The following is a 24,575-nucleotide window of genomic DNA, read 5'->3' as shown; positions in this document are numbered from 1 at the left end:
TTGGGGGGATTGGTCTGGAACTGTTAGTCAAGTTAGACACACATGGCCAAGCTATCATAGGAAGTAAGACAGGTTTAGCTCATAAATTAAAGTGTCTTGCATTGTCTCAAAGGGCCAGCACCGTATTCGCCAACAGGGAGGTTTTACTTTGAAAGTGTACCGGACGTGTTACTTTTGCTGTAGAAAGAGCAGCAGTCAAACGTGTGGTGTCACTGTCGGAAAACACAGGGCTACAAACAAGACTACGCTCCTGACATAACAGCTGAGCTAAATCCGGGAAAAAGGCGGTGAAACGACGCTGGTACATGCCGTTCGATCCCCGGTTGCCCGGTGAGATGGATGTCCGACATGGGCTGTAGACTTCTGCGGCGGGACTGAAGGTGAGAGCTCAGCCGCTTGGCCCCGTTTCTGCTATTCATTCATTTATCCTTCTGGAACAGGTGTATTCCATCAGTCAAAAATGACACATTTTCCCGGTACGAGCAAATGATGTAACACTTGTTTTTTTTTGCTGCTGCTAGCATAAACAAACTTTAAAGTTACCTGTAAACGCGGACACCGTGAAATGTAACTAGCAAAGGATTTCGCCCATGGTCTAACGGTAGGCAGCTGAAATATTGATGCTCAAGATGGTACAGATATAGCTGCTCGGGCCAAAAACACGTGTATTAGTGTGGCCCTGTGTGTAAATAGTGCTGTGGTGGCACAAGCCTTGTCCCATCCTCCCCTCTCCTCCTGTCAGGCTGATGCTGATGGAGCCCCCGACATCATGGCACGCCTCTGCTACACAGCCTGTTACTGTACTACTGAGGCTTTTTACCCAGTCCTGCCACAGTCAGGACAGGGAGAGGCCACCTTCAACCAGCCTTTTATTTTGGTAGTTTAGCCACTGTATGGGGCTAACGACTTTAACCTGAATTCACAGTACTGATTAAGCAGTAAAAGGTAAACCCCTGTACATTGTAATGCAGTTCAGTACATCATAAATGCTACCTATGTGAAACATTTTTCCATCCTTGAGGTGATCCTGTTTGGTCATTTTGTAAGGCTGTAGTTTGTGGGTTTTTGCATCGGATTACAATGTTTTGTAAAGGTTTTTTTTAATACTTTTCTCTACTATATTGGTAAAAGAGGTGTAAAAAAAAAATTATTATCAGAAACACCTTTTACTGAAATGCATTCTAGAACCACATCACACTTATATTTTAGGAAATTTTATTCTAGGTGGATACAGACATTTATATTTAAAAGCTCTCTTGGCTGATATTCTTTTATTTTTTACATTAAAACCATAAGCAAACAATTTGTCGAAGGATCACTTAAATTATGTCCATGTACTGAGCTAGACATTCATAGTTGAAAAATAAACTAGTCAGTGCTCTGGTAGACAATTTTAATTTATAGCATTCCTGTTTTTAAAATAGGCCTACTTAAAGGATCTTTGCCATTACTGTGCTGCAATGTTTTTTTGCTTATCAGTTGACTAATATGCTGATATCAATATAAGAGATAAGCCTATATTGACTGATATATCCGCCCAGAGGCGCGGGAAGTCATTTTCAGCAGGGGGTGCGGTGTGCTGGCGTGGGGGGGACTCTACCTCTACCACAGGCCTATATAGCAGCATCACAAAATTATGATGCAATACGTCTGATATGCATGGCATTTCAATAAACTAAACAAAATATGTGCATTATCTGGTCACACGGTCACAACAGATTATATTAGCCTAGTCAATTTACAGATAGCATAATAGCTCTTACCTTTAGAAGTTCTAATTTCTTGTCTTTTTCAGTGATCTAGAATCCACTCCCGTGGTACCGTTTCGCCGTTGTGAAGGTGTCTGGCAGTGCCTCGTTAGTGAGAGAGCGGGTCTTTCTGCCGCCAGCCTCGTCCCCCCTCCGAGATGCTGGACATTTAGCCGCCGATTCCTCCCGGACGGTCTCTGTAATCGGTCCCCGTAATCGGTCCCCGTAGTGCAGGGTCTTCAGAGATGATGGTACCTGAGGGGCCATTACCTTGTTCTGTAATGCTGATGACCGCCGGCCTCATCTCTGTCTTTTTCCACAACAACTTCGCTAAAGTTAACGTTAGCCACCGTTAGCTGTGGCTGAGTGGAGCTGGTAGAAGGCAGCGATTTTTTCAAGCTAACGTTGGCTAGCTCCTCGACATCCTCCTCTTTGTCATTCCCAGCTCTTTTAAAAAAGCTATTTATTTGCGGGGCATTTTTATAGCAGCCGCTTCTTTCTCTCTCTTTTCCACACTTTCACTCGCTGATGCAACCCAATCTGACCGGGGATCAGTTACAAATTAATTCCACTCTTTCAATCTCAACTCGTTCTTAGAAAGCTGATCTTGGATCAGTGTGATGTAAACAACCTGCTCTATGCCCAGCCACCTTTATCTTTAGCCAATCTACACAGTGCATGCGGCCTTCTCCCAGTCATTACATTAAACAACTTTTATTTTATTCTGATTGGATAATTATCACCATAATGATTAATGCCCATTGGGTAATACGGGTTTAATCGCAGTTTGCCAACAACGGGTGCTGCCACCAACAGGGGGTGCTGCAGCACCCCCAGCACCCCCAGCACCCCTACTTCCCCGCCTATGTATCCGCCCAGTTTATTCATTCATTAGGCTCTAGTACCTTTTTATGATTGTAGAACAATTTAACCCTTTTCCCAGAACAGAAGTAAATAATTAATCACCTTTGTTTTCTTTCCTTTTAATTTGCAATTGCATCACTTAATACCAGCGTGCGGTTGCAGGGGTTATGTTTAATGGCTTCTTTTTTTTAAGTATGCCACCTGTTCAGCACAGTGTATTACTTTATGACATGAAGCTTCATTATAAGAGTTTTCCTGAAGGTAAAATATGTTTTGTATGCTTCCCACACTCCCACTGAGTCACCCATAAAGTTTCCTCATAACTTACCCAGCCATTGAGTCCACAAGAACCTTGTTTTTTCAGGCTTCTATGATCCTGGTCTCCTTTCAGTTGCCCCAGGCACGTCAGTAAACCGCGCAGATGTAAAGGGGTTCTCAGCTCCTTTATTCAAATGTCAGCATGACAACTTAATTAATGTTGCCCAGAGGTGAGAAGCTGAAACCCGAGCAGCTTCTATACTCGCAGATATATTTCCATGGTGTAGGTTTCAAGTTCTTATCAAAAGTTTTTTCAGCAGGCAATCTCTTAAAAGTTTGTAAAACAATGCGAAGTATTCTGCAGGTCAGAGTCAGACGAGACTAAAGTTAAGGCTGTGAATCATTTGATAAAACAGTGAAAGGTCAGAGACGAGAGGCCAGGTGTGAGCACACTGAGGTGTTGACAGCATAAAAGATGAAGTGAGAGGACTAGACTGAACGAGCACTATCAAACTGACCTGAGTGGCCCTGTAATCACATACAGACCAAAATAACCACTGGAGCAGCACAGCAGTGACTTATGTTATCGCTGTTATGAGGCTATTGGAAACAGCTGTGTGTCATGTTTAAGCTAGCCTGTCATTATGTTCAGGTAGCATATTTTGGGAGTTTGTGTCTTGCAGGAATCCAGAGTCAGAGTAGTACACTGCGTTAAGCCCTTCTGGTTTATTTACAAGTGGATTAATGTCGTGCTATTTGAAGCAGTTATCATGCAAATAGCCCAGAGGCAGCAGCTTATTCAGTACTGGTAGTCTAATGTTGTGGCTTGCGGATAGAGGAACGTTGACTTGGCAAGCAAATACTTTGTCCTTTTTGTTTTTTTGATCATTATGATTTCAAACTTTTTTTTTTTCAAAAATAAAAGTCTTAAAGCATATAAAATTTGTTCTCTCTACATTATAAATCACTTGTGAATATTGTAGAGACAAAATTATTAGTTGAGAGACTGAAATGTGTTTACTTTTTTTGATTGGATTTTGATAGATTAGTTATTTTAGTCATTTGTCAAATAAAAATGGCAAACATTTGCTGGCTCCAGCTTCTTGGATGTGACAATTTTTTACATTTAGTTTGGTTTATATCATCTTGAATTGAGTATCTTTTGGATTTTGATGTCAAAACATCACCTTGGGCCCTCAGACTTTGGGACATTGTAATTTTTTTTTAGACACATTTATTAACCTGTAATTGAAATAAAAAGATGATAAAAATTAGTAGAAGGCTGAGATTATTCACATGTGCAAGAAACAGTAGACACCTTTTTTTTTTTTTTAAACAAGATGTACTGCACAAATGGTAAAACACCAACACCCAAACTTTAACATAAATGTAAACCAAATGATTGCCTACAGTAAGCCTCCTCTTCTAGGTCATGCCTGGTTTTCGTGCCAGCAGACTTCCTGTCTGGGGCCTGGCATCAGGAAGTTGGGTGCCTGCTTAATCAAGCAGAGGTAAACATGCCCTCTGAGGAAAAAGGAAGAAACATTCCTCAGTTGGAGTGGGGAGTACATGTCAATGTTCTGCCAACAAGAAAACAAGGTAACATACATGAAGTGGGTCTAAAGAGACAGAAAATTAAGTTCTAAGTGAGGTGATCGAGCGATTTGTGTTTGGTGTTCTTTGAGCCTGAAAAGTATGATTCCCTTCAAGTCTTTTCAAAGGACAAAGCCCTCAGCAACACACTGTGCTGAAACATAAAAAAGTTTCTTTCTGCTCGACTCGATGTTTGTCTCAACACAAATATTTCCCTCTGAAGCAGACAAGTTAAACACAGGTTGTTGGACGTGCAGTTCAGTGCTGCAGTTGATGACATCTGTTTGCTACTGATAAGTGCCTGGAATTTCACACGGATGGAGTGAGGTGTGTGTGTGTGTGTGTGTGTTTGTGTGTCTGTGTGTGTCTTGTTTGCAGAAGGTGGGACCCGTTTGGGTACACACTACAGTTCTGCCCACAGATCCTGTGAATGGGTTTGTGTTAGTAGGTAGAGGCGTTGGCAAAGAAAATGTGGCACATGGAAATGCTGAACAAGTATGGAAGGGTAAGGGGATTGCGGGGTTGAGCGCTGCAGAGAGGACACTGCAGTAAATACAGGGACACCTGTGACAGAGGAGGTGACGTGTAGGTGAGGATGTGTGCAGTCCTATTATAGTGCCAAGCTGTGTCACACTGTCCTTTTTTTTTTAAAATATGTAGCTGTCATGTTTCCTTTTTTTCTCTCATGTCCACCCTTGTATTGGCTTTACCTGGTCTTTAACACTCCCATGCTATTACTATCATGGACTGACCTCCCCTCCTGTGCCTCCCTTTTCTACTCCCAAATATTCAGAGGATGGGCCCAGTGTCCCGGTATCTGAGGAGATGTCTTTGGGTCGGCTCCTGCGGCGTGCCTCCTCCAAGGCCTCCGACCTCCTGACCTTTAACCCAGGGGCGGGGGGCTCATCGTTACGTCCGGGCCTGGATGGCGAGATCATCTTCTCCAAAAACAATGTTTGTGTGCACCCCGCAGAGCCCCTGCCTGGCCTGGCAGAGCACCACCCAGGTAAGGCTGGACTGATGTTGAAAGTGTCCTTCTGTATATCTGTGTGGTGGGAATGGAGATGTGGAAAGAACCGTTCATCCAGTTTTCCTTTCAACTTAGTTATTAGTTTTTTTTTAGTCGCTATGGTACTATTATCAATAGCATGGTGCAGTGTTTCAAAACTCTAAGTACGAGACTCCCAACTGATCATACTTGTTAGTCATTCAATCTAGCATTCAAAGCAACTGATTCTCCTTTCATTTGGCTTGTAAACATCTTTCACTACAAGACCAATGTTTGAACCACTAAGTTTCTGGTGAAATACAACAAGTACATTTGTTAAGTCACCTAAATATATCATAGTGCAATTCTTTCAGTTATGTTATTGTAACAAGCACTCAGTCCAAGACCAAACAATGTAAGATACTTGTTTCAAAATGACACTTTGAAGTGCTAAAGATGATCCGTTTGCTTCACTGTTTTCACATTACAGTAGGCAAACATGTAACTGTACATTACCCATCAAATTCAACAACAAACTATTTCCACAATTCCTATCCCATAATCAGAAGTGTGATCATTGAAGACATCTTCCCCACTCATCGATGCAACAAACTTTTACTGTATTGCAACGTTACTGTAAGGTTTTGTTTAATCAAATACTGTAAAAAAATCAACAACACTGTAACTGAACTGAAAAAAAAATTGTTTACTGTAAAAGTTTTCTGTAGTACACACTACACTAACCTGCATGAATTTGGCCTTGGAAAAAATCTTCTTGAATGTCCAATCCAAGCCTGACATTGGTCAGCAGTGATGTCATCACAAGCCTCATCCACTCTATTGTATTATACACACTGTAATCATTGCAGTGGTCCTTCGTGGCCCTTATGGTTTGAGCACTACTGTAAGTTACCAACACTAAGGTTCTGGGTTCAAATCCCACCAAGGTCAAATTTCACAACTTAGGGCGGTGATTCTGAAGTTTTGCATTGGACCATGTCAGGCAAAAAACAACAACCATACATACAGTATATAAGGCAAATGTTTCATTGACTCATCAGTTATGAACAATGAGCACAGTGTTAGTAAAAAGAATTTTAACAATAGAGAAGAAAGAAATCCTGTCCAAAGTTATGCATGTACTTTGTGTGACTATATTGTATTTCAATGTGAAACTGGTCTTTCTAGATGCTTTTTTTGTACAAAGTCAATGTCAGATGTACTTAGAGTTGTGAAAAAAGGTACTTTTAAATGATCTGTTGGTTAATTTGTACTTAAGCAAGTGAAATATTACCACATACTTGTGAGAATAGTACCATAGCGTCATCGTCAGATGTTCTGAATTTGAAATTCTTAGTGCAGTGACAATGATACAATCCATCAGCAGCGTCCCAGCCATTTTTTATATACAGAATTACTAATCCATTTCAACTAGCAAATGGCATTGCACTTGACAAGGCACGTTTGCACAATGCCTAGCACCTTTCAACAACAAGGTAATTCAAACTGCTTTACATAAGACATAAAAAGGCACTAAGACTGTGTGCTCACCTCTCAGGGTGTGTCGTCATGTCTTTGTGTGTTTATCTCTTCTCAGCTTTCGTGTTTGTCTTTGAGTTGCAGCTGCCTGCTACTAATAAAAAGTTTTGTCAGTTCCTCATGTGTCACCTGTTTTCTTCTCAACATAATTATTCCTAATTTATGTTGCCCCCTACAGGCTACCTGTGTGTGCACACGGAGAAGGATGACAGCCTGGGCACCACCCTGATTCTGACCTGGGTGCCCAACTCCCGCATCCAGAGGCAGGATGAGGAGGCGTTACGCTACATCACGCCGGAGAGCTCCCCCGTACGCAGAAACGCACGCCGCCGAGGCAGACGGTAGGAAAGTCATTTCTTAAAATGTGTATCCTCAAAGTGTATTAAATGTCTCGGATGCACAGAAACAGTGTTTGTGTATGTTATTATAATGATAATCAATGATACATCTCTTAAGGAACACTCCCTAAAGCTATAGTGCGTAGTTTCTTCCGCCCCCATGAGGAATTAATGACATAACAACACTGTCGGCGCGTCCCCATGATACAAGCCTTCCGTGACCGCGCACCGCCGTTCTTAGTCTTAGTCTTAACTAGCTTTGTAGCAACTCATTTGGCAATTGCTTGAATGTAACAGACGTTCATTAATATCAAAAAGTTAGGCACTAAAGCTTTTAAGATATTCAATATTTGAAAAAAAGCATGTAATTACAGTATGAAAACCATAGTTACACTGAGGTTAAAACATTTTTGTTAAAGTGTGCAGCCCTATATCATTATTATCCAGTACATGACAATGATTGTGTTTTTAACCCAACCTTCCCCTCCAGACCCCACTCCCGTCACCCAGCAGCCCAGGAGGAAGTTGAGGATGAGGAGAGGAACGTTACCAGCAGCACCTCGGCAGAGAGCCACGGCCTGGTCGAAGAGGCGGGGGCAGATCCGTCCTCACACCAGCAGCAGCTGCCCTCAGCGGGGGAGGAGGGCGACGAGGGCTCCTGCGAGCTGTCGGACGAAGTGAGTCGGGACAGTACCATGGGTTCAGACTCGGACACGTTCTCCTCCCCGTTCTGCCTGTCGCCCGTCAGCGAGGCCCTCTGTGAAAGCAGCGGCTCCGTCTTCCTGGACAGCGAAAGCAGGTCAGTGAGTGGGCCGAAATGGGCTTCGTTCATGATCCGTGTTGTTATTTTTACACGGCAGAGTTAAGTTTATCCTTTGTTTTGTCATTCAGCGGTGTCCACCTCACTTATAATTCAATTCAATTTCAATTCAGTTTTGTTTATAGTATCAAATCATAACACGAGTTATCTCGAGACACTTTACAGATAGAGTAGGTCTAGACCACACTCTATAATTTACAAAGCCCCAACAATTACAGTAATTCCCTCAAGAGCTCCCTCTTGGGAAGAAACCTCGGACAGACCCAGGCTCTTGGTAGGCGGTGTTTGACAGGCCGGTTGGGGATATGATGAACAGTGGCAGTAATAGTCACATTAATAATGGAATAGTGACTTCAAATGGTAGTCGTAGTAGTTCATGTCATATCAGGGTGCTGGGTGAAAAAACATAAGGACTGCGGGGAGTAAACTCCCCAGAAGCTAGGATTAATAACAAGCATTATTAATAACAAGCATTATAACTCCACTACTGTCCCACATATTATCAAAGATTGGGATGTTTATGGCACCCTGGTAGCCGAATAGTTAAGGTACATACTATATTACCTTTTTGACTTTTGTGACTTTGCCAGTGCAAATTTTGCAAATTTTTTTTTTTTCGTGCTTTTTCATATTCTAATTTCTATCACAACATCTCAAGTCCCGCTTTAATTCTGGTGGAGCTCTAAAGGAATTCTGTCAGCTGTTCCAGTCCTGTACTTTATGATGCCATCTTCTTGCCTTGAGCATTATGTGTATTTAATATCCCTGTGATCTCGCTCTGTAGGGTTGTGGTCTGTATAGCCTTTTGGGGTTTAATTGTGTTCACTGCTACAGTAAGGAGCCCCTTTAAGAGCAGAGCAGAGTTCTGTCGAATACAAAAGCGTTTGTTGCATTAAGTATTTATAATATATTTTAATGTTGGTTATTGTCTCTAAAAGAAATGAAAACAGACATTTTCAGGCCTTTGTTAAAGATAACATGCTGCTGATTGCTGTTCAACTTAATAGGGCCTAATTGTGTGTTGAAAGTAAGTGAATCATATTTGCAAGAGCAGTTATGTAAATTTGTTGCATTCAGATTTAAAAAAAAGCCTGAGAAGTTATCAGGACAAATGGGAAAACTGGATCTGCAATCAGACTCGTAGCCATATTAAGATCCAATGCCCCTGCACCTCTAAACAGACACCAAAAGAATTTTTATTATTTTTATAATAATATGTATAAGAGCAAAATTATGAATTTAAATTAATCTCTCATGTGATGATGATCCGCTGCTTGTCTTGGTAGTTGTGGATCCCCACAAGTCTTAAACTAAGCCTGCGAGAACGACTCTAGATCATCACCTTTCTCTTTCAACGAGGCATTTTCAGCCTGTATGGTAGCTAGTTTAGCTTCAAGCAGGGCAAGCCGCGGTTTGTTTTGTTCAAGAGTAGCTTTGATTCCACAGATCCGTTCCTCGTGTGTCTCATTATAAAGATTTCACTTGATTTAGCTTTGAGTTGAGATGCGATAAAGTCTCAAGTTCCGTCTTCATAAAGGTGTAGATAGACTACACCTTTATGCGCCATAAAGGTGTATGGAGCTCATGGAGCTCGGTTAGCTCCATGCTTGGCGCTCAGTTAGCTTTGCTAGTCACCGAGGTAGCAGATTCTTTATCACTCTGTTTTCTGTCCCTGAGTTGCTTGTTTGACATATTGAGATCGACCGGTTTATCAAAAATGACTTCAACTCACTGTGGTAATCAACCTTACCAAAATTGGTGATCTACGTGGGATTAGATTAATTACATTTTAACTATAAAGATAAATCTGATAAAATGTTATGTATTTTCTTTAGGAGTTCCTCCCAGGCTTCTCTTTTCAAACCAGTATTTAAAGGTCAGAGAATTGTCAAATAAATAGCTCACTCAGTAAGATTTGACCAGACATTCAAAAGCCTCTTGTTAAGGTGTAATATTTATTAATGCATACTGTAGTTCCTCTTGTTGGTCTAAAAGCAATATAATTTAAATATATTGGGTGAAAAACGTGGAATCAGCCTACAAAATACTCACTGCATGTAAGTTGATATGTAAACTCCCCCCAGGTTGCTTAAACACAAACACAATTACCCAGAGGACATGGCCTCAGTGCAAAGCTACAGAGTAGTAGTCTCTAGTGAAGACTGCACTGATGTTGTGATTTGTAGGACATGTTTTACAGACCAAATACAAAAAAGGTTTTGGGTTATTTTTGGCAAAGAGGATTTATATTTCTTCCATTATCCCTAAATCTAAGTGTGCTGTAAAATAATGTAAGGTTGTGTGTTTTAGAGTGAATGAGCTGTCTGTGTGTGTTTGTGTGTGTGTTATTGCTGCAGTTCCTACAATTATATTATAAATGTGCTCAAATACTACAAAGAAACGCATTTCTCAGTTGATAATGCTTCTTATATTTGATTTCTATGTGGACTTTACCATACTGTCATAAATTATTATCTGCTCTAATCACTTATTTACATCACTCTGAGGACCACGTTTGCGGCCACGCTTTCGGACACAAAATGTCTGAAATCTGAGAAACTCTGAACGACTAGCTGTCTATTGTAGCATTGTAACTCAGATGGTTATTTGTTATAAGTTACATTTATTATGTGTGTCTTTTCAGTTACCATTTACAACCACAAGGTGGAGCCAAAAAGAAAAGAATTGATCGCATGAAGGATAATTTGCACTCGGAGGCCACAAGGTGTCTCAATGCACTATAGCTGAATGTGTCTTGAGAGGGAAAGCAGGTAGATGACTTCAAGTAGAAGGCATGAAATGTTAACATTCTGAATGTTTTATAATGTCACAGATGGCCCAAAATAAGTCCCCAAATCCTACAAACCCCAAACCTCAGTGCTTCCAGAGACTGTTCTCTAATCAAGCGAGCCATCTGGACAGTGATTGTGTTACTGTTCGGACCTCAGGGCCGTTCAACTTTATGATTCCCTCCGTGGTTGTTTCCTCACGCAGCTATTTGGCCTGACATGTTGCCCAGAATGTGTGAGCCTGTGTCAGTGTGTGTCAAGGAGAGTGAGAGACTGTGTGTTTAGGCCTTTTTAACCACTGTCAGACCCCAGCTTGCTGTAAGTGCAGTCAGTGTGTGACTTGGCAGCACTCTCTGCTTCACAGCTTCTAACCTTTACTCTGTCCTTCTCTTCCTCCATTCCTCTGTGCTTTACTCGCTGTTAGCATCTCTCTTTAGCTCTCTGGCACTCGTATCCATCCTCTTCTTTGCCTCCCCCCCCCGTATCGGATTCTCCTCTATCCCCTATCTGTCCCTTCCTTCCACTCTTCATTTTGCATCCTTTCCACTTGCTCATTCTCTCTGTTTTTCTCAATATTGTTTCTTTTGGTGTTGCCCACCTCTCAAATATCTTTCCCCCTCCCCTACCCTAAAGTCTGTGTGAAGCCCTTTGATTCCCAGTGCTCCCGGGGTTGTTGTGCTGGGCTGAATGTCAGCTCTCCGGATTAGAGGACTGAAGAGAGCAGAGCAGCAGCCAAAACCCTGGAACCCACTCAATCTCCCTTTCTCTCTCTCCCTTGCTTTAATTGACACTGTTAAGGGGCCAGGAACTGGAAACATGTCACTTGGAATCATTCAAAGAGAAAGAACCGCGTATGGGAGAGCGAGAGCGGATGAAAAGGGGGGGAGAAAGAGGAGAGTGGTGGGAGCGAAATCCACAGCAATCTCTGTCGAGCTTCTCAATGAGTTCCCTTAAAGTTTAACAGTAGTTTATGAAACTGCTGTTGACTGTCAATGTGTTCCTTCTTGAGGCTTTACTTGCAGATTTTTACCACTAAGATCTCAGATAATTGGTTTCTGATATTTGTGGTTTATGATGGTGGTCATGACCACAGTTTTTTTTTTTTTTTTTTTTAAGATCATATTAAGAGTAGAGCAGAGGTAAAATTATCCCATTTGAAGAGCTCAAGAAATCATTAAAAACACACATTTATGTCTCAGAATGTCTTTTTTTATTTATTGGACCCCTGTTGGAAGTTTCCATGTATTATTTTATAACATTGAATCAAATTAGATTTTAATGTGGCTATTTTTGACACTGATCAACAGAAAATTTGAATGATTTTTTTTTAGATTATTTTTTTGGCACTAAATCTTTATTATATAGGACAGCTGAAGATGTGAAAGGGGAGAGAGAGGAGGAATGACATGCAGCAAAGGGCCCAAGGTCAGAGTTGAATCCACAGCTGCTGCAGTAAGGACTGAGCCTCTGTACATGGGGCGCACGCTCCACCAGGTGAGCTATCCAGCCGCCCCAGAAAAAAGACCTTTTTAATTTCATAGTTAAAAACAGAAAGTAGATCTAACTGCTTTACAGATACCACATTAGTTAAATGGAGATCACCTGCTTGTAGTCAATGAGCTTGAACTGATTGTAGGTATCTGGAATCAATGTTGGAAAAAAATAAAACTTGAATACTTTTTTATAGGCACTGTACTAATCTCAGGACCCCTCACATTTATCTAGTACTTAGAAAGTCTTACATCTGATGTGTTCTGTTTTGGTTCTGGGATTATTAGAATACCATATGATTCATAAATAAGATAGCAAACATCAAATGTTTTTCTCCAAACTCCCAACTGTACTGACCACTTTCCAGTGTGCGCACTGCAGAGAGCCAACACCACCCCCTTCACCCGAGCCCTCCCTCATCTCTCCAGGGATTAGCTGAAGGACCTGGGAGTCCCTGGAGGCCTGTTGCACTTGGTCCTGGTTCTCAGGGTGACCTGGCAGCACCTTCCTCCAGGGTAAAGCCTCCTGTATGTGGAGCGAGGTGTTATGAAGGGCCTCGGGGCAGTTTTGATCTCACCCTGGCCTGGTGGGACATGTCGGTTGCAGCAGCCTGACTCCATCAAAACAGCTTGTTTACATAATGTACTCTATGTACAGTTTATGGCTTGCCTGCAGCCTGCATCTGCTGCCTGTAGTACATGGACAGAGTCAGGCTGTTGACAATGACAGACATTGTTAATCACTCGTTGAGTTTCCGCTTGAATGCAGCACAGCGGAGGATCAATGCTATAATGCCAAGAATCATGTGGTTTCTCACCACATTTTCCATGGTTTTTGCACTTTAGTTTATGCATGGAGAAATATGCAAAAGTATATTTATATATGTACTTTAGTCATGCAAGAAGAATGAAATAAATGTCTGCTGTAAATGAGCTCATAGGCCTTGTTAACACCCCAAGCTTGGCGGTCATCGGAGTTATGAAAAAGCGAGTACAGTAGTTTGTTAAAATATATTTTAGATTGCTTCACTCTCTTACCAGAACTGTCTGTGCCTCTCTCCCAGTCACCTTGTATTCCACAGTCTTGTTTGTGCCATGATACATGAGACAGAGAGCACTAAATCACCAGATAGCAGAGGAAACTGTGCAGCTTGGATTGATCAGCCTTGTTATTTTCCCATCTGCTTACGGGGAAATGATTAGCCAGACAAGATTGATTCAGGGTGTAATTGATTAGACTGGGCCGGCCTCCCTTATCTTTTCAATGCACCAACATGCCACTTGTGTTTACCTGTAAATTTGTTGTAAATAAAATATAGTTTTCTGAGTGAACATTTTTAATTTCTTACAAAAGGATACCTTTAAATTCACACATTCATCCATACAAAAGAGATAAACGGTTATTGTAGCATTGTTTTTTATATTAGAGATAATTTAAAGTATTTCTGTTAAATAACTTTGGGTTTTAATTATTTCAATAGATTACCAGTGTGTTTGAAAGTCAGTAGTAAGCAGATAACTTCATGTAGACGTCTACTGCTCAAATGTCAGAGGATTAACACATTTCTGTGCTGGTCTGTTTCTCACCATCAGCATGTCTCGAGACGTGTTTAAGAGCGCATCATGGTCATTAGCTGTGTGTGTGTGTGTGTGTGTGTGTGTGTGTGTGTGTGTGTGTGTGTGTGTGTGTGTGTGTGTGTGTGTGTGTGTGTGTGTGTGTGTGTGTGTGTGTGTGTGTGTGTGTGTGTGTTTTTGCAGGATGCAGATTTGTGTTGCCACTTACACAGCTTTGTCTTTCTTTGTTTTGTCACATGTGTGTATGAATGTGTAGTGTGTGTGTCTCTCCTCCAGGAACCCTCGGCTCATGTTTCAGTGCCGGGAACAACATGCTGGCCATAGGGGAATGACAGGGGAAATTGGACAGTGTGATTTGTGTGTGTACAGATTTCCGTGTGTGTGTCCTCTGAAGCCTCTATGCATTCCTCCCATTCTCAGCCTCTTGGTGTAACTATACTGAGAAAACAGGGCAGAACTGAGCTATATGTCTGCACAATTGTCTCTGGGCCAAACACCGCTGGCCACTGTATACATGATATTTATTATTAATGTTCCACAGAGAAGAATGGCTGCGTTTCTGAATGTGAGGCGTAAGAAAAGACAGATTTATTTGTTTTTAAGGCAGTTTTAAGCCTTTCTATGATTTTATGGAAAACATCACTCAGTTCCCTAAAAGCAAGGTCCAAAAAATGCATTCACAAAACTCATTCGTTTTGGGTTTTTTTTTGCCAGGGAACTGTGCGAGGAGTCCATGACCCACTCTGCAAGCTTCACCTCCAGCCTGGATAGCCACGCCCCCTCCGAGAGCGGCGGCCAGTCGCAGTGCATGCGTTGGGAGGAGCAGCAGAAGGTGCTGGTTCTGGAGCAGTTGTGCGGCGTTTTCAGGGTGGACCTGGGACACATGAGGTCGCTGAGACTCTTCTTCAGGTCAGCGGGGAGTGCAAAGCTCACAGGGAGGTCATAAAGGGAGTCACCATGTTGCGCTACGGTGCAAATTTATGATTTGTTGTAGGTTTCAGGACGGTGTCGGTTTGTTTTACGACGATTAGTTGTTTTGGGTACGTTAAATAATAATAAGTATTATTGCAATTGTTAGTGCTTTAATAAACACATTCCTTCAAATGTCCTTTATCGTTGCAGTGATGAGGCTTCTACCAGTGGCCAGCTAGTGATTGCCAGCCGAGAGAGCCAATATAAGATCTTACACTTCCATCATGCTGGCCTGGACAAGCTGGCTGAGGTCTTCCAACAGTGGAAGTGCTGCAGGGAAACTCAACTCAAAGACCAGGTCGGGTTACGATTACAAAATCTTGTTCGGCATCTCGTTTTAGTGAGAAACCAAGGACCTTTTCAGCCTTTCTTTTCCCTTAAAAAAGTTTTCTACTTAAATTTTGGTTCTGTGGCCAAATTTTTTGCCCATTGATTCTCTTTCCGTCAGGTGTCAGATGAGAAATCGTGCATGCAGTTTTCCATCCAGAGGCCCATCCTGCCGTCGGCTGAGACCCACCCAGAGGAGAAGCTTTATCGCCGGCTGGACGTCACTACCTGGCTACGTCACCTCAACCACAATGGGCAGGTGGAGGAGGAGTATAAGCTACGCAAGGTATGTCTGTGGGTGTTTTATGATCTTGTGCGATCATTTTGAAAGGTCTCACCTGTTGCTATCCACACAGTCAAGCTTCACATTTTCTTAGTCATAGAATTTTTTTTTTCTTAGTTACTAAAAGTCATTTTGAAAGGTAAAGCCCACAGTGTATAACTTTCACTTTGAATCAGCACCTCACGTCTGTAAATAATTGGAGGGTTGGTCTTGGCCAATGTCTCCCCGTGAGTCATTTGAGTTGTCTGGGATTGACTCAAGTGAAGGTTTACCATCTTACTCAAATGACTCAGTGGCAGTTAGACTGTGACCAAGAACATTTCCTGTGTAAACACGCAAATGCAGGAACAGAAGACCACTGTTTTCGCTGGACATGGCAGATTATACAGTTCAGGGGTTTCGGTTTTGCAACACTCATGAAATAACTCATCTACTGTAGTTCAGTAAGATACTGGTTGAATGCAAGGTCTATATCTAGTTTGCATGCCGTTTAATATGTTATCATATTAGGAGTGATCCCTCACTGCGTCCCTTTTTGCCCTTTTGTGCTCACTGTGTTTGCTCACTTGCCACTCTCCGCCAGGCCATCTTCTTCGGTGGTATCGACCCATCCATCCGTGGCGAGGTGTGGCCCTTCCTGCTGCACTACTACAGCTATGACTCCACCTCCCAGGAGAGGGAGGCCTGGAGACTGCAAAAACGCACCCACTATCATGACATCCAGCAGAGGAGGTGGGGAACAGGCTGAAAGAAATGGATATACGTGTTTGTTATATAGTGCAGGAATCTGGAGATTTCCTGGCTGCTACTGTGCCACAAAATGAAAGTTATTTTAAGGTTTATTTGCAATACAGAAATCAATTCATTTAAGAAGTCTGATCAAGACACAGCAGTGTTCTTGACACTGTGAAAACAGCGGATACACCGTCACGTGGCTGCAGTCAGTCAAACAATAAACCATATATGAGTCTGTTGTGGTTTCTCATCACAGGCACTGAGCAATCAATAGGTACAATCAGGGAAGTGTTAAGGGGAGGTGGCGGGTGTGAAATAAAATGTCTCTAGAGAGAAAACATGTCAGCGGTTATCAGATCATACTCTTGGCAGAAGGAAAAAAACACAGACACTCACACAAAGAGTGTGCACATATTTTCGCACCATTATGCTGCTCTGTCTGTAATGAATATGATAATTGGACAGGTTTCATCTGTATGGCCTATTAACATTTTGAGTACATCAGTAGGTCTTATCGAAGTCAGGTAATTAGAGCCCTTGTGCTGACTCTGATGTGGATTCCTTTTAAAGATCATTTGACTGGAGCAGCCTCCGGGGCCACTGGTTGATCATTAGGAGCAAGGATACATGACTGTGGTTTTGTTCCTTGTCTCCTAAACTCATGTCCTTCCCTTAGCCGTGATGATTACGCATCTGCAAAGGGATGCAATGCAGCTGTAACCACTGCAGACGTAGGTCAACAGGCAAACAGTAAACGGAATAAGTGAAAGTGACCGAGAAGAATAATTTGGATATTGTCATTGTGAAAAAAAACTGCTAAAAAATCACTGAATGACAGCCTTTAGACACACACACACACACACACACACACACACACACACACACACACACACACACACACACACACACACACACACACACAGAAAACAAAAAAAAAAACATCTATATAGTTTATACTGCCATACATAAGCTGGATTTCTTCATCATAAAGTACAATTATTGGGTAACTTCTTTCCAGCTAATGCATGAGGAATACACATATTTTCTGGTCTTTAGATCATTTTTAATACATTTACTAACAAAAACTTGCATGATTAATATAGGAAAATGTCCTCTCTGGCTGGCTTGAAGAGGAAGTGCTTATTACATTTTTGGTGCAACCGTGACAAACATTCAAAATAGCTCTTTTTTGGTTAAGAGGAAGTCCACTTCTCTCTGTCAGTAACACTCTCTTTGTTCATAAAAGCATCTATGGCTTCAGCAAACAATGATTTTCATTATTGCTTTTTTCCCCCTGAATATTCAATTAACCATTTGGTCTGTCCAAGACGACGTCTTCAAATTTGTCCGACCAACATAGAAAACATAATTTTCTTTTCATCGACTGATTGTTTCAGGTTTAAACATCTTTTCAAAGAAGAATCAGTCGTGTGAATGAACTTTAATGTTAAAGAATCATTTAAAATAATTGTTTGTACTTTGTGCTCTTTTGTGTGTATTTCCTTGAGATTTGCTGAGATTTGTGTACTTTAAAAGCCCATCTAGGATGGGCAGACTAACTAAGACTATAAATACTGTGGCATTGGTCCATGCTCTATACTTGTCCCTATAAGAATGAACATGAACTAAAATAAATAGAAGTTAGTCCAAGGCAGTGGTGGTGTCTAAAACGAGTATGTTCCTATTTAATATTCCTCTGTAAACACAGCTATATTTTTGCTTAACCACACCGGCCTCAGACATATAAAGTGATGAAAACATGTAGAGAGAGTGAGAGAGAGAGAGATGGCCGGGGAGGGTCCAACCACGCAAACACACGACACTGAAACTAAACAGTTGCGTGGCGTTGCGTCAGGTGTGCACTCATTATCCCTGGTGGGGCCACAGGAAAAAAACAAACCGTGTTAATTAAATCCCCTCTGCTTGTTAGGGCTTGATTGTGCTATACACATATTACATTGCTAATGTAGTCCATTACATTTAGAGGGATAGATGGGGCTTTTATGGTTGTGGTATTGTCCTCAATGGAGCACTTGATGGTGAAATAGCCCTTCAGTCCACTGCTTGCCCACTCCCACATTTTGTAGTTCATTTGCAGCTACCCAATAGTGTTTACACCAGAGTAACATTTTAGTGGAAGATTATTTGATTAAACTATATATGTTTTTCCCCCTTAATTTCCTTAGAGATTGTGCAGTAAAAACCTTCTTCTTCTTGTCTTTTTAATCTATCATAACTGACTTTTGAAACTAATCTTGAATGAGGAAACGACTGCAGTTTCTTTATTTCATGTATCTAGCGTTTCCGCTTTTCGTATGGTTTCAGATTGTCCATGAGCCCGGAGGAGCACAGCGAGTTCTGGAGAAAGGTCCAGTTCACAGTGGATAAAGACGTGGTGAGAACAGACCGCAGCAACCACTTCTTCAGAGGAGAGAATAACCCCAATGTGGAGATTATGAGGTCAGACCACTTATCTTTATTTTTCCCTTCTTCCTTTTTCCCCCCCGCTTTCCCCTGTCTCTTTGCCCTCACCTTCTCTCAACCCATCCTTATCATTGCCAATCCGCAGCCCAACGCACAGGCGTACCTATTAATTTCATATTCTGAACCCTGGGGGAGCCGCAAATGAGTTTCATGCTTTATTGACTCTGACTAAGCCGTCTGAACACTTTTGATGCATACTCCGAGCTAATGGCTTTCTAAACGAGAAGCAAGAGGATTTAAATAGCATATTAGTTTAGTGACTCTCATCGAGGCTCCTGCTATTTGTCTAGGTATTATGTCTTATGCTGCGTCTGGGGCAGGGTGATCCCAGATGCATCTCATGCTTCCTCGGTTATCTCACATCTATTGTACTGATATGATCACAGATAACTTTCTCTGGGTCGTTTGATCCAAGCAAGCTGAAGATCCTTCTTATCATTTTTATCTTTCATTTTTCAAACACTGCAAAGTCTGCAAGTCCCTTCAAATGACATCTATTTTTACTGTTAACATTTCACTGAATAATAAAACAAAGTCCTCTGTGTTTTCCCTTTGTTGAAGTTTACTTCAAAGTAGTATCCATATACAAAAAAAACAACAACCAAGAAAGATCATTAATTAGCTCCCTGGTTACCAGAGGAGTTGGCATAGCAACCGCTTAAGCGGGGCTTGTCATGTTTTTCTGGGCATTAGCAGCAATGCTTAAACACATGTTGGATCATTCAGCGTTTGGGCGGGACCATGATACTCTCAGTGGTTTGGCTTTGCTGCAGGGTCGTGGAAATGTCTATACAAGAGCCTTAATAAAAAGTTGAAATGTTTATGACACTCAATTGCTATATTGTATTAGATGTACTGTTTCCTGCTGAGATGTTACAAAAGCGCTTGATGTTCATGCTGTGATCATCATGGCTGTCCTTGACCCAGGCGGATTCTGCTCAACTATGCAGTGTTTAACCCAGACATGGGCTACTGCCAGGGCATGTCTGACCTGGTGGCCCCCCTGCTCACTGAGATCCAGGACGAAAGCGACACCTTCTGGTGCTTCGTCGGTCTCATGGAGAACACCATCTTCATCAGCTCACCGCGTGATGAAGACATGGAGAGGCAGCTGGTAGGATGTTTCTTTGTGTGTCTTTGAGTTAGGCAAATGTCAAGTTGTACTTTATTTGTGTGTGGTTTTCTTGACGTGGACACATACATCACACCCCCAGTCTGTACAAGTAGAATAGAAACACACAAACCTGTCCAAACAACACCTGTGTATGTTTGCTTGCGTGCAGCCCAGAGAAGCATAATGCCAAGCCTAATAATGCTCAAATCTCACTCCAAAGTGTTTGATTGTGTTTGTAAGACAGTGTGTACCCTCTCTGGCCCGCCTCCAGATGTATCTGCGGGAGCTGCTGCGTCTCATGCTGCCCCGCTTCCACCAGCACCTGACCAGGCTTGGGGAGGATGGCCTCCAGCTGCTCTTCTGCCACCGCTGGATCCTGCTCTGTTTCAAACGAGAGTTCCCCGACACCGAGGCTCTGCGCATGTGGGAGGCCTGCTGGGCACACTACCAGGTCAGGGCACAGCCGGAACGGCTCCTTTGCATACACAAGTTTGTAAGAAAAACTTTGCATAAACGAGTGCATAGAGGCACTGGACTGTATTCTGTTTCAGTACAGCATGATCTTTTGAATAGATTTTCTGGAAGCATGCAGAAATGCACAGCTAACATTGTCTGCAATAAAAAGAGTGCACGTTATCCCTTTTAAAGCCTGTCACGGTAACTAAGACGGTTGAATGTCACATACCAGATGGACCAGAAGCAAGAATTTCTGATTGATATATGATTTTTCAAGTAATATTGCATCACAATGTACATACAGTACAAGTCTTACTTGTCCAAGTTTAAATTTGTATTTTACCTTTTTCGAAACAAGTTTTTAATCACTTTTTCTTCCTATTACTTCACATCTCTAAGCTCAAATTTTCAAATACTATGCCCTCATACTTTGCATTGTCCTTGAAGGGTTTCACCTCAAATTTGCATTTTGTGCATATCTGTTTTTCCCTGTTCTGTGGTAACCTTCATATTGCACCCAGCAGCAGGGGCACAACTAAATAAAGAGATCTAAGACCATGTTTACATTAGGTCCTTAAAAAGCTGCTAATTTGCAGATATTCCTGCATTTGTCCTCCAGTGTTGACAGCTCACTAACCTCTTACCCTCTCTTCATAGATGGACTACTTCCACCTGTTCCTGTGTGTGGCCATCATTGTTCTCTATGGCGAGGATGTGACAGAACAGCAGCTCGCCACTGACCAAATGTTGCTCCACTTCAGCAACCTCTCTATGCATATGAATGGGGAACTGGTGCTACGCAAGGTATGCAGCAGTAAATGCTCTGGGTATTTTTGCCCTTATGTCACCTGTGTACAGTACACCCAATGTAAATGTCTATCCATTCATCTTAAACTATTACAATAATCTGTCTGATCTATGATCATAGTTCTTCCACAGACTGCTGCATTACTTTTAATTCAAACCGGCATTGTGTTTGCATTAAAGTAGCCCTGCCCAATGCTGCAGCAAAGCAGCGCTGACATACTGTAACCTGCCCACAAAGGCCTCGCGGAGCTAAATGGGATGTTGCCATGTCATGCAGAGGATTTATGATCTGCATCCCTGCTACTGTGCCTGCGTCTTCATGTTTATAGATGCTGTGTTAGTGCTTCTGCAACCACAGACACTGTGTTCATGTTGGCATGCAGCTGGCGTAACTCCTTTTGTTGTTGCCAGAGATTTTGCATCCGATGCACGCCGGCATTAGGTACCACATCGCATTGCTGACCTTGACATTGTTTTGTTACCAAAGTCAAAGCTATTGATTTATTTTAATGTTTTACTCCACTATGTTTGATATCTGCAACACACTGTTTTGCATTCCCTGACTTTGTTTCTTGTCCATCCAAAGTTCCTTTCACTCTTTTTTTACATATTTTAGTTCATCTTGCCACTTTCGCCCTGCTCTTTCAGGCCCGCAGCCTTCTATACCAGTTCCGCCTGCTACCCAGAATCCCATGCAGCCTACATGACCTTTGCAAACTGTGTGGCCCGGGGATGTGGGACAGCCGCTACATCCCCACTGTGGAGTGTTCTGGTGAACACCCTGACTCACAGAGCTGCCCCTATGGTGGCACCTCCACCCCCCAGCCCTCCTCACCCTCACTGTCATCCACGCCCTCGCCAAACTCCACCCCCACACCTCCACTGCGGGGCAAGAAAGGCTCCAAAACCCGGGATATTTTCACCTTCCGGAAACAGTCCTGAGGCCGAGGCCATGGGAGCGTTGCTGTTCTTGGCTCATGTTAGTACAGCAAAGGTTTGTTCCATCTGCTGGATTCCTGAACTGTTTGTCGCCCTTTGACTCCTCTCCCGAAGTCCCTGCCTCTAGTTTCCCTATCTTACTGAGGATTATTGTAACTTGATCTTTTCATGTGGTGCAATGTGGAACACTGCCTTACCAGAATGTTATTTGCAATGTTCAGCATCACATAAATCCAAGATGAGGACGGTTTGCTACTGGACGGGCCGGAAGTCAAGAGTCTGTTTTCATCTTGGAGCAGAATAGACAATCACCAGGCGCTATGTTGGTCTGGAGCTACTTCAGGTTTGAGTCTGCTGCTGGCTTGGCATACTTTCATGGGCTTTGTGGGCAGGGGTCACATCAGGGTCTGAAGCAACCGGCATGAAATCGTGCAGACTCTGACCGAGGGTCAAATGAAACTGGAGATTCATTCACAGGACTTGAACTTCAACTTTTAAAAATGTTGCAGTGTTCTCACAATGGAATATTTGTGTGAATATCAAATGTGCATATCTCAAGTCTGAGCAGGACATTTTTAACAAAGAACAGTTAACCTACAAATAGGATTATAACAAATTTACTGGTATTTTTTTCTTTTTTAATTTCATTTTCAAACAAGTGAATGTTTACGTTTTAAAATAGCAGTTACAAATATATTTAGCAATATTATATCCTTGCATGAGCGATTCTTGACATATAGATGGCACAACTTGTTTGTTAGGAAACACTCAAGCCCAAAACAGAGGTAAGAATGTGTTTACATGACAAACACTTTTAGGGCTCTGCATATTTCCTCATCAGATTGTGAAAAGGAACATTCTCATAGTTTTTCTCTGTTTATAATGTTGTTTCCCGACAAGCAGGATAAAGCTAGGCATATGTTTCCTTCTGATAAAAGTCAGACACAAACATTAATTTTACCTGTCGAGCAATAGGAACATAATCATTTACACATTACCATCATAAGATATCATTTCCTGTTTGAGGTGTGGGATGGATATGACAGCGCTGGCTGCCAAAGAAAGCATAGATCATGTTTTGATCCTGACAAAAAAGATTGACAGCCTCGTGTTTTCTCTTACATTGTGTCGCCTGTGTTGAACCATGTTCAGACAGGGTTGTGAAATAACGTCAGCACAGTGTTTTTTTCTTACCTCCAGAGTTCTCTCCACTTTCACCTAAAAATGAATGAAAACACACTATCAACACTAAGAATCAGTCCACATGAATGTATCTGTTGTTTGTTTTTTTAAGTGTGTGTGTGTGTGTGTGTGTGTGTGTGTGTGTGTGTGTGTGTGTGTGTGTGTGTGTGTGTGTGTGTGTGTGTATATATAAACTGGAGTGACCTCTAAACATCTGGTAATGAGTTGGAGAACAGCCGTAGAGGCCCCCCCCCCCCCCACCCCCGACCAGTCTCTTTAATTATAACAGTCATCATAGGGAGAAAAAGAGAAAAAAAGTAAAGCTGGCTGTTTGGTCTCTTCAGAAAAAAAAAAAATGGGAGAGATGGAGAGGAAAGTAACGATTTAAGCGTCACACAGGGATATATAGTGATCTGCATCTTGGCTCTGTGATTTGCAAGTCCCTGATGTAAGGTGGTCTCCACTCTGAGGCTTTTCCCTGAGAGCTTTTGAGTGACACTCCTGGGGCTGAAAACATCTTCAAATTGCTGCTAAAATGTAACATTAAGACCTTCAATCAAACCCCCCTCCCCCCTTCTCTCACTCTCTCTTGTGGTCTCGCGCTCTCTCACTCAGCAAGCAGTCTTTGCAAATGACATTCATAACTGCTCCTTTTCCCCCATTAGTTATCATGTGCAGCTGCTTGCTGGAAAAGCCTGCAGAGTTTTGAAGATTGGGTGGCTGCGTTGAAATGAGCAAAGTCAGAGATGCACGATGGGAAAGTAATCAAAGTGTGTGTGTGTGTGTGTGTGTGTGTGTGTGTGTGTGTGTGTGTGTGTGTGTGTGTGTGTGTGTGTGTGTGTGTGTGTGTGTGTGTGTGTGTGTGTGTGTGTGTGTGTGTGTGTGTGTTCGTTCATTAAAATCACATTGTCTGCACAGGCATTGTAAGTCACGAGCCTACTTAATGACTACTCCTATTCAAAGGGGTTTTGACCATCACTGAATGTACAATGTTGCTGTTGATCTCTATGACATGTTGCTGTATTACTGTACACATCTCAGAGAAAAAAAGAGGCTATTCTTATTCTAGGTATTAATAAAAAAAACACAGGCATACTTTCAAGAAACATCTCTAAAAAATGTTTGACTGAAAAACAAAATGTACCAAGTGTACAATTTATAAATGCTTTTCTGACAATAAATGACTTGTGATTGTGATCTGATACCAAGTAAAACTGCTGGGATTTACAGAACCACCACTAATTTTTTTTTTATCATTAAACGCCGCTCGAATA

The 24,575-nt window shown here is 42.0% G+C and overlaps 1 protein-coding gene across 4 annotated transcripts; it reads left to right on the top strand.

Moving 5' to 3' along the window:
* The first annotated feature begins 18 nt into the window (after window positions 1–18).
* tbc1d16 (TBC1 domain family, member 16) lies at window positions 19–24,124 on the top strand. 4 transcript variants are annotated; one of them, XM_028599184.1, is made up of 13 exons: window positions 19–380; window positions 5,257–5,469; window positions 7,169–7,331; window positions 7,819–8,127; window positions 14,717–14,911; window positions 15,125–15,272; window positions 15,423–15,587; window positions 16,168–16,316; window positions 18,645–18,779; window positions 19,731–19,917; window positions 20,189–20,368; window positions 21,031–21,177; window positions 21,829–24,124. In XM_028599184.1, exons 2-13 carry the CDS (start codon window positions 5,289–5,291, stop codon window positions 22,120–22,122), a joined length of 2,253 nt encoding a protein of 750 aa, XP_028454985.1. In that variant the 5' UTR covers window positions 19–380; window positions 5,257–5,288; the 3' UTR covers window positions 22,123–24,124. The 4 variants fall into 4 exon arrangements, with proteins under 4 accessions (XP_028454985.1, XP_028454986.1, XP_028454988.1 ...); XM_028599185.1 differs by lacking the exon at window positions 19–380 and adding an exon at window positions 480–601; XM_028599187.1 differs by lacking the exon at window positions 19–380 and adding an exon at window positions 4,397–4,469.
* The last annotated feature ends 451 nt before the right edge of the window (window positions 24,125–24,575 follow it).

This window comes from Perca flavescens, chromosome 15, assembly GCF_004354835.1.
Source record: "Perca flavescens isolate YP-PL-M2 chromosome 15, PFLA_1.0, whole genome shotgun sequence".
Classification (NCBI taxonomy): domain Eukaryota; kingdom Metazoa; phylum Chordata; class Actinopteri; order Perciformes; family Percidae; genus Perca; species Perca flavescens.
Note: the sequence above shows the minus strand (reverse complement) of the source record. Positions and strands in the feature narration are given on the sequence as shown.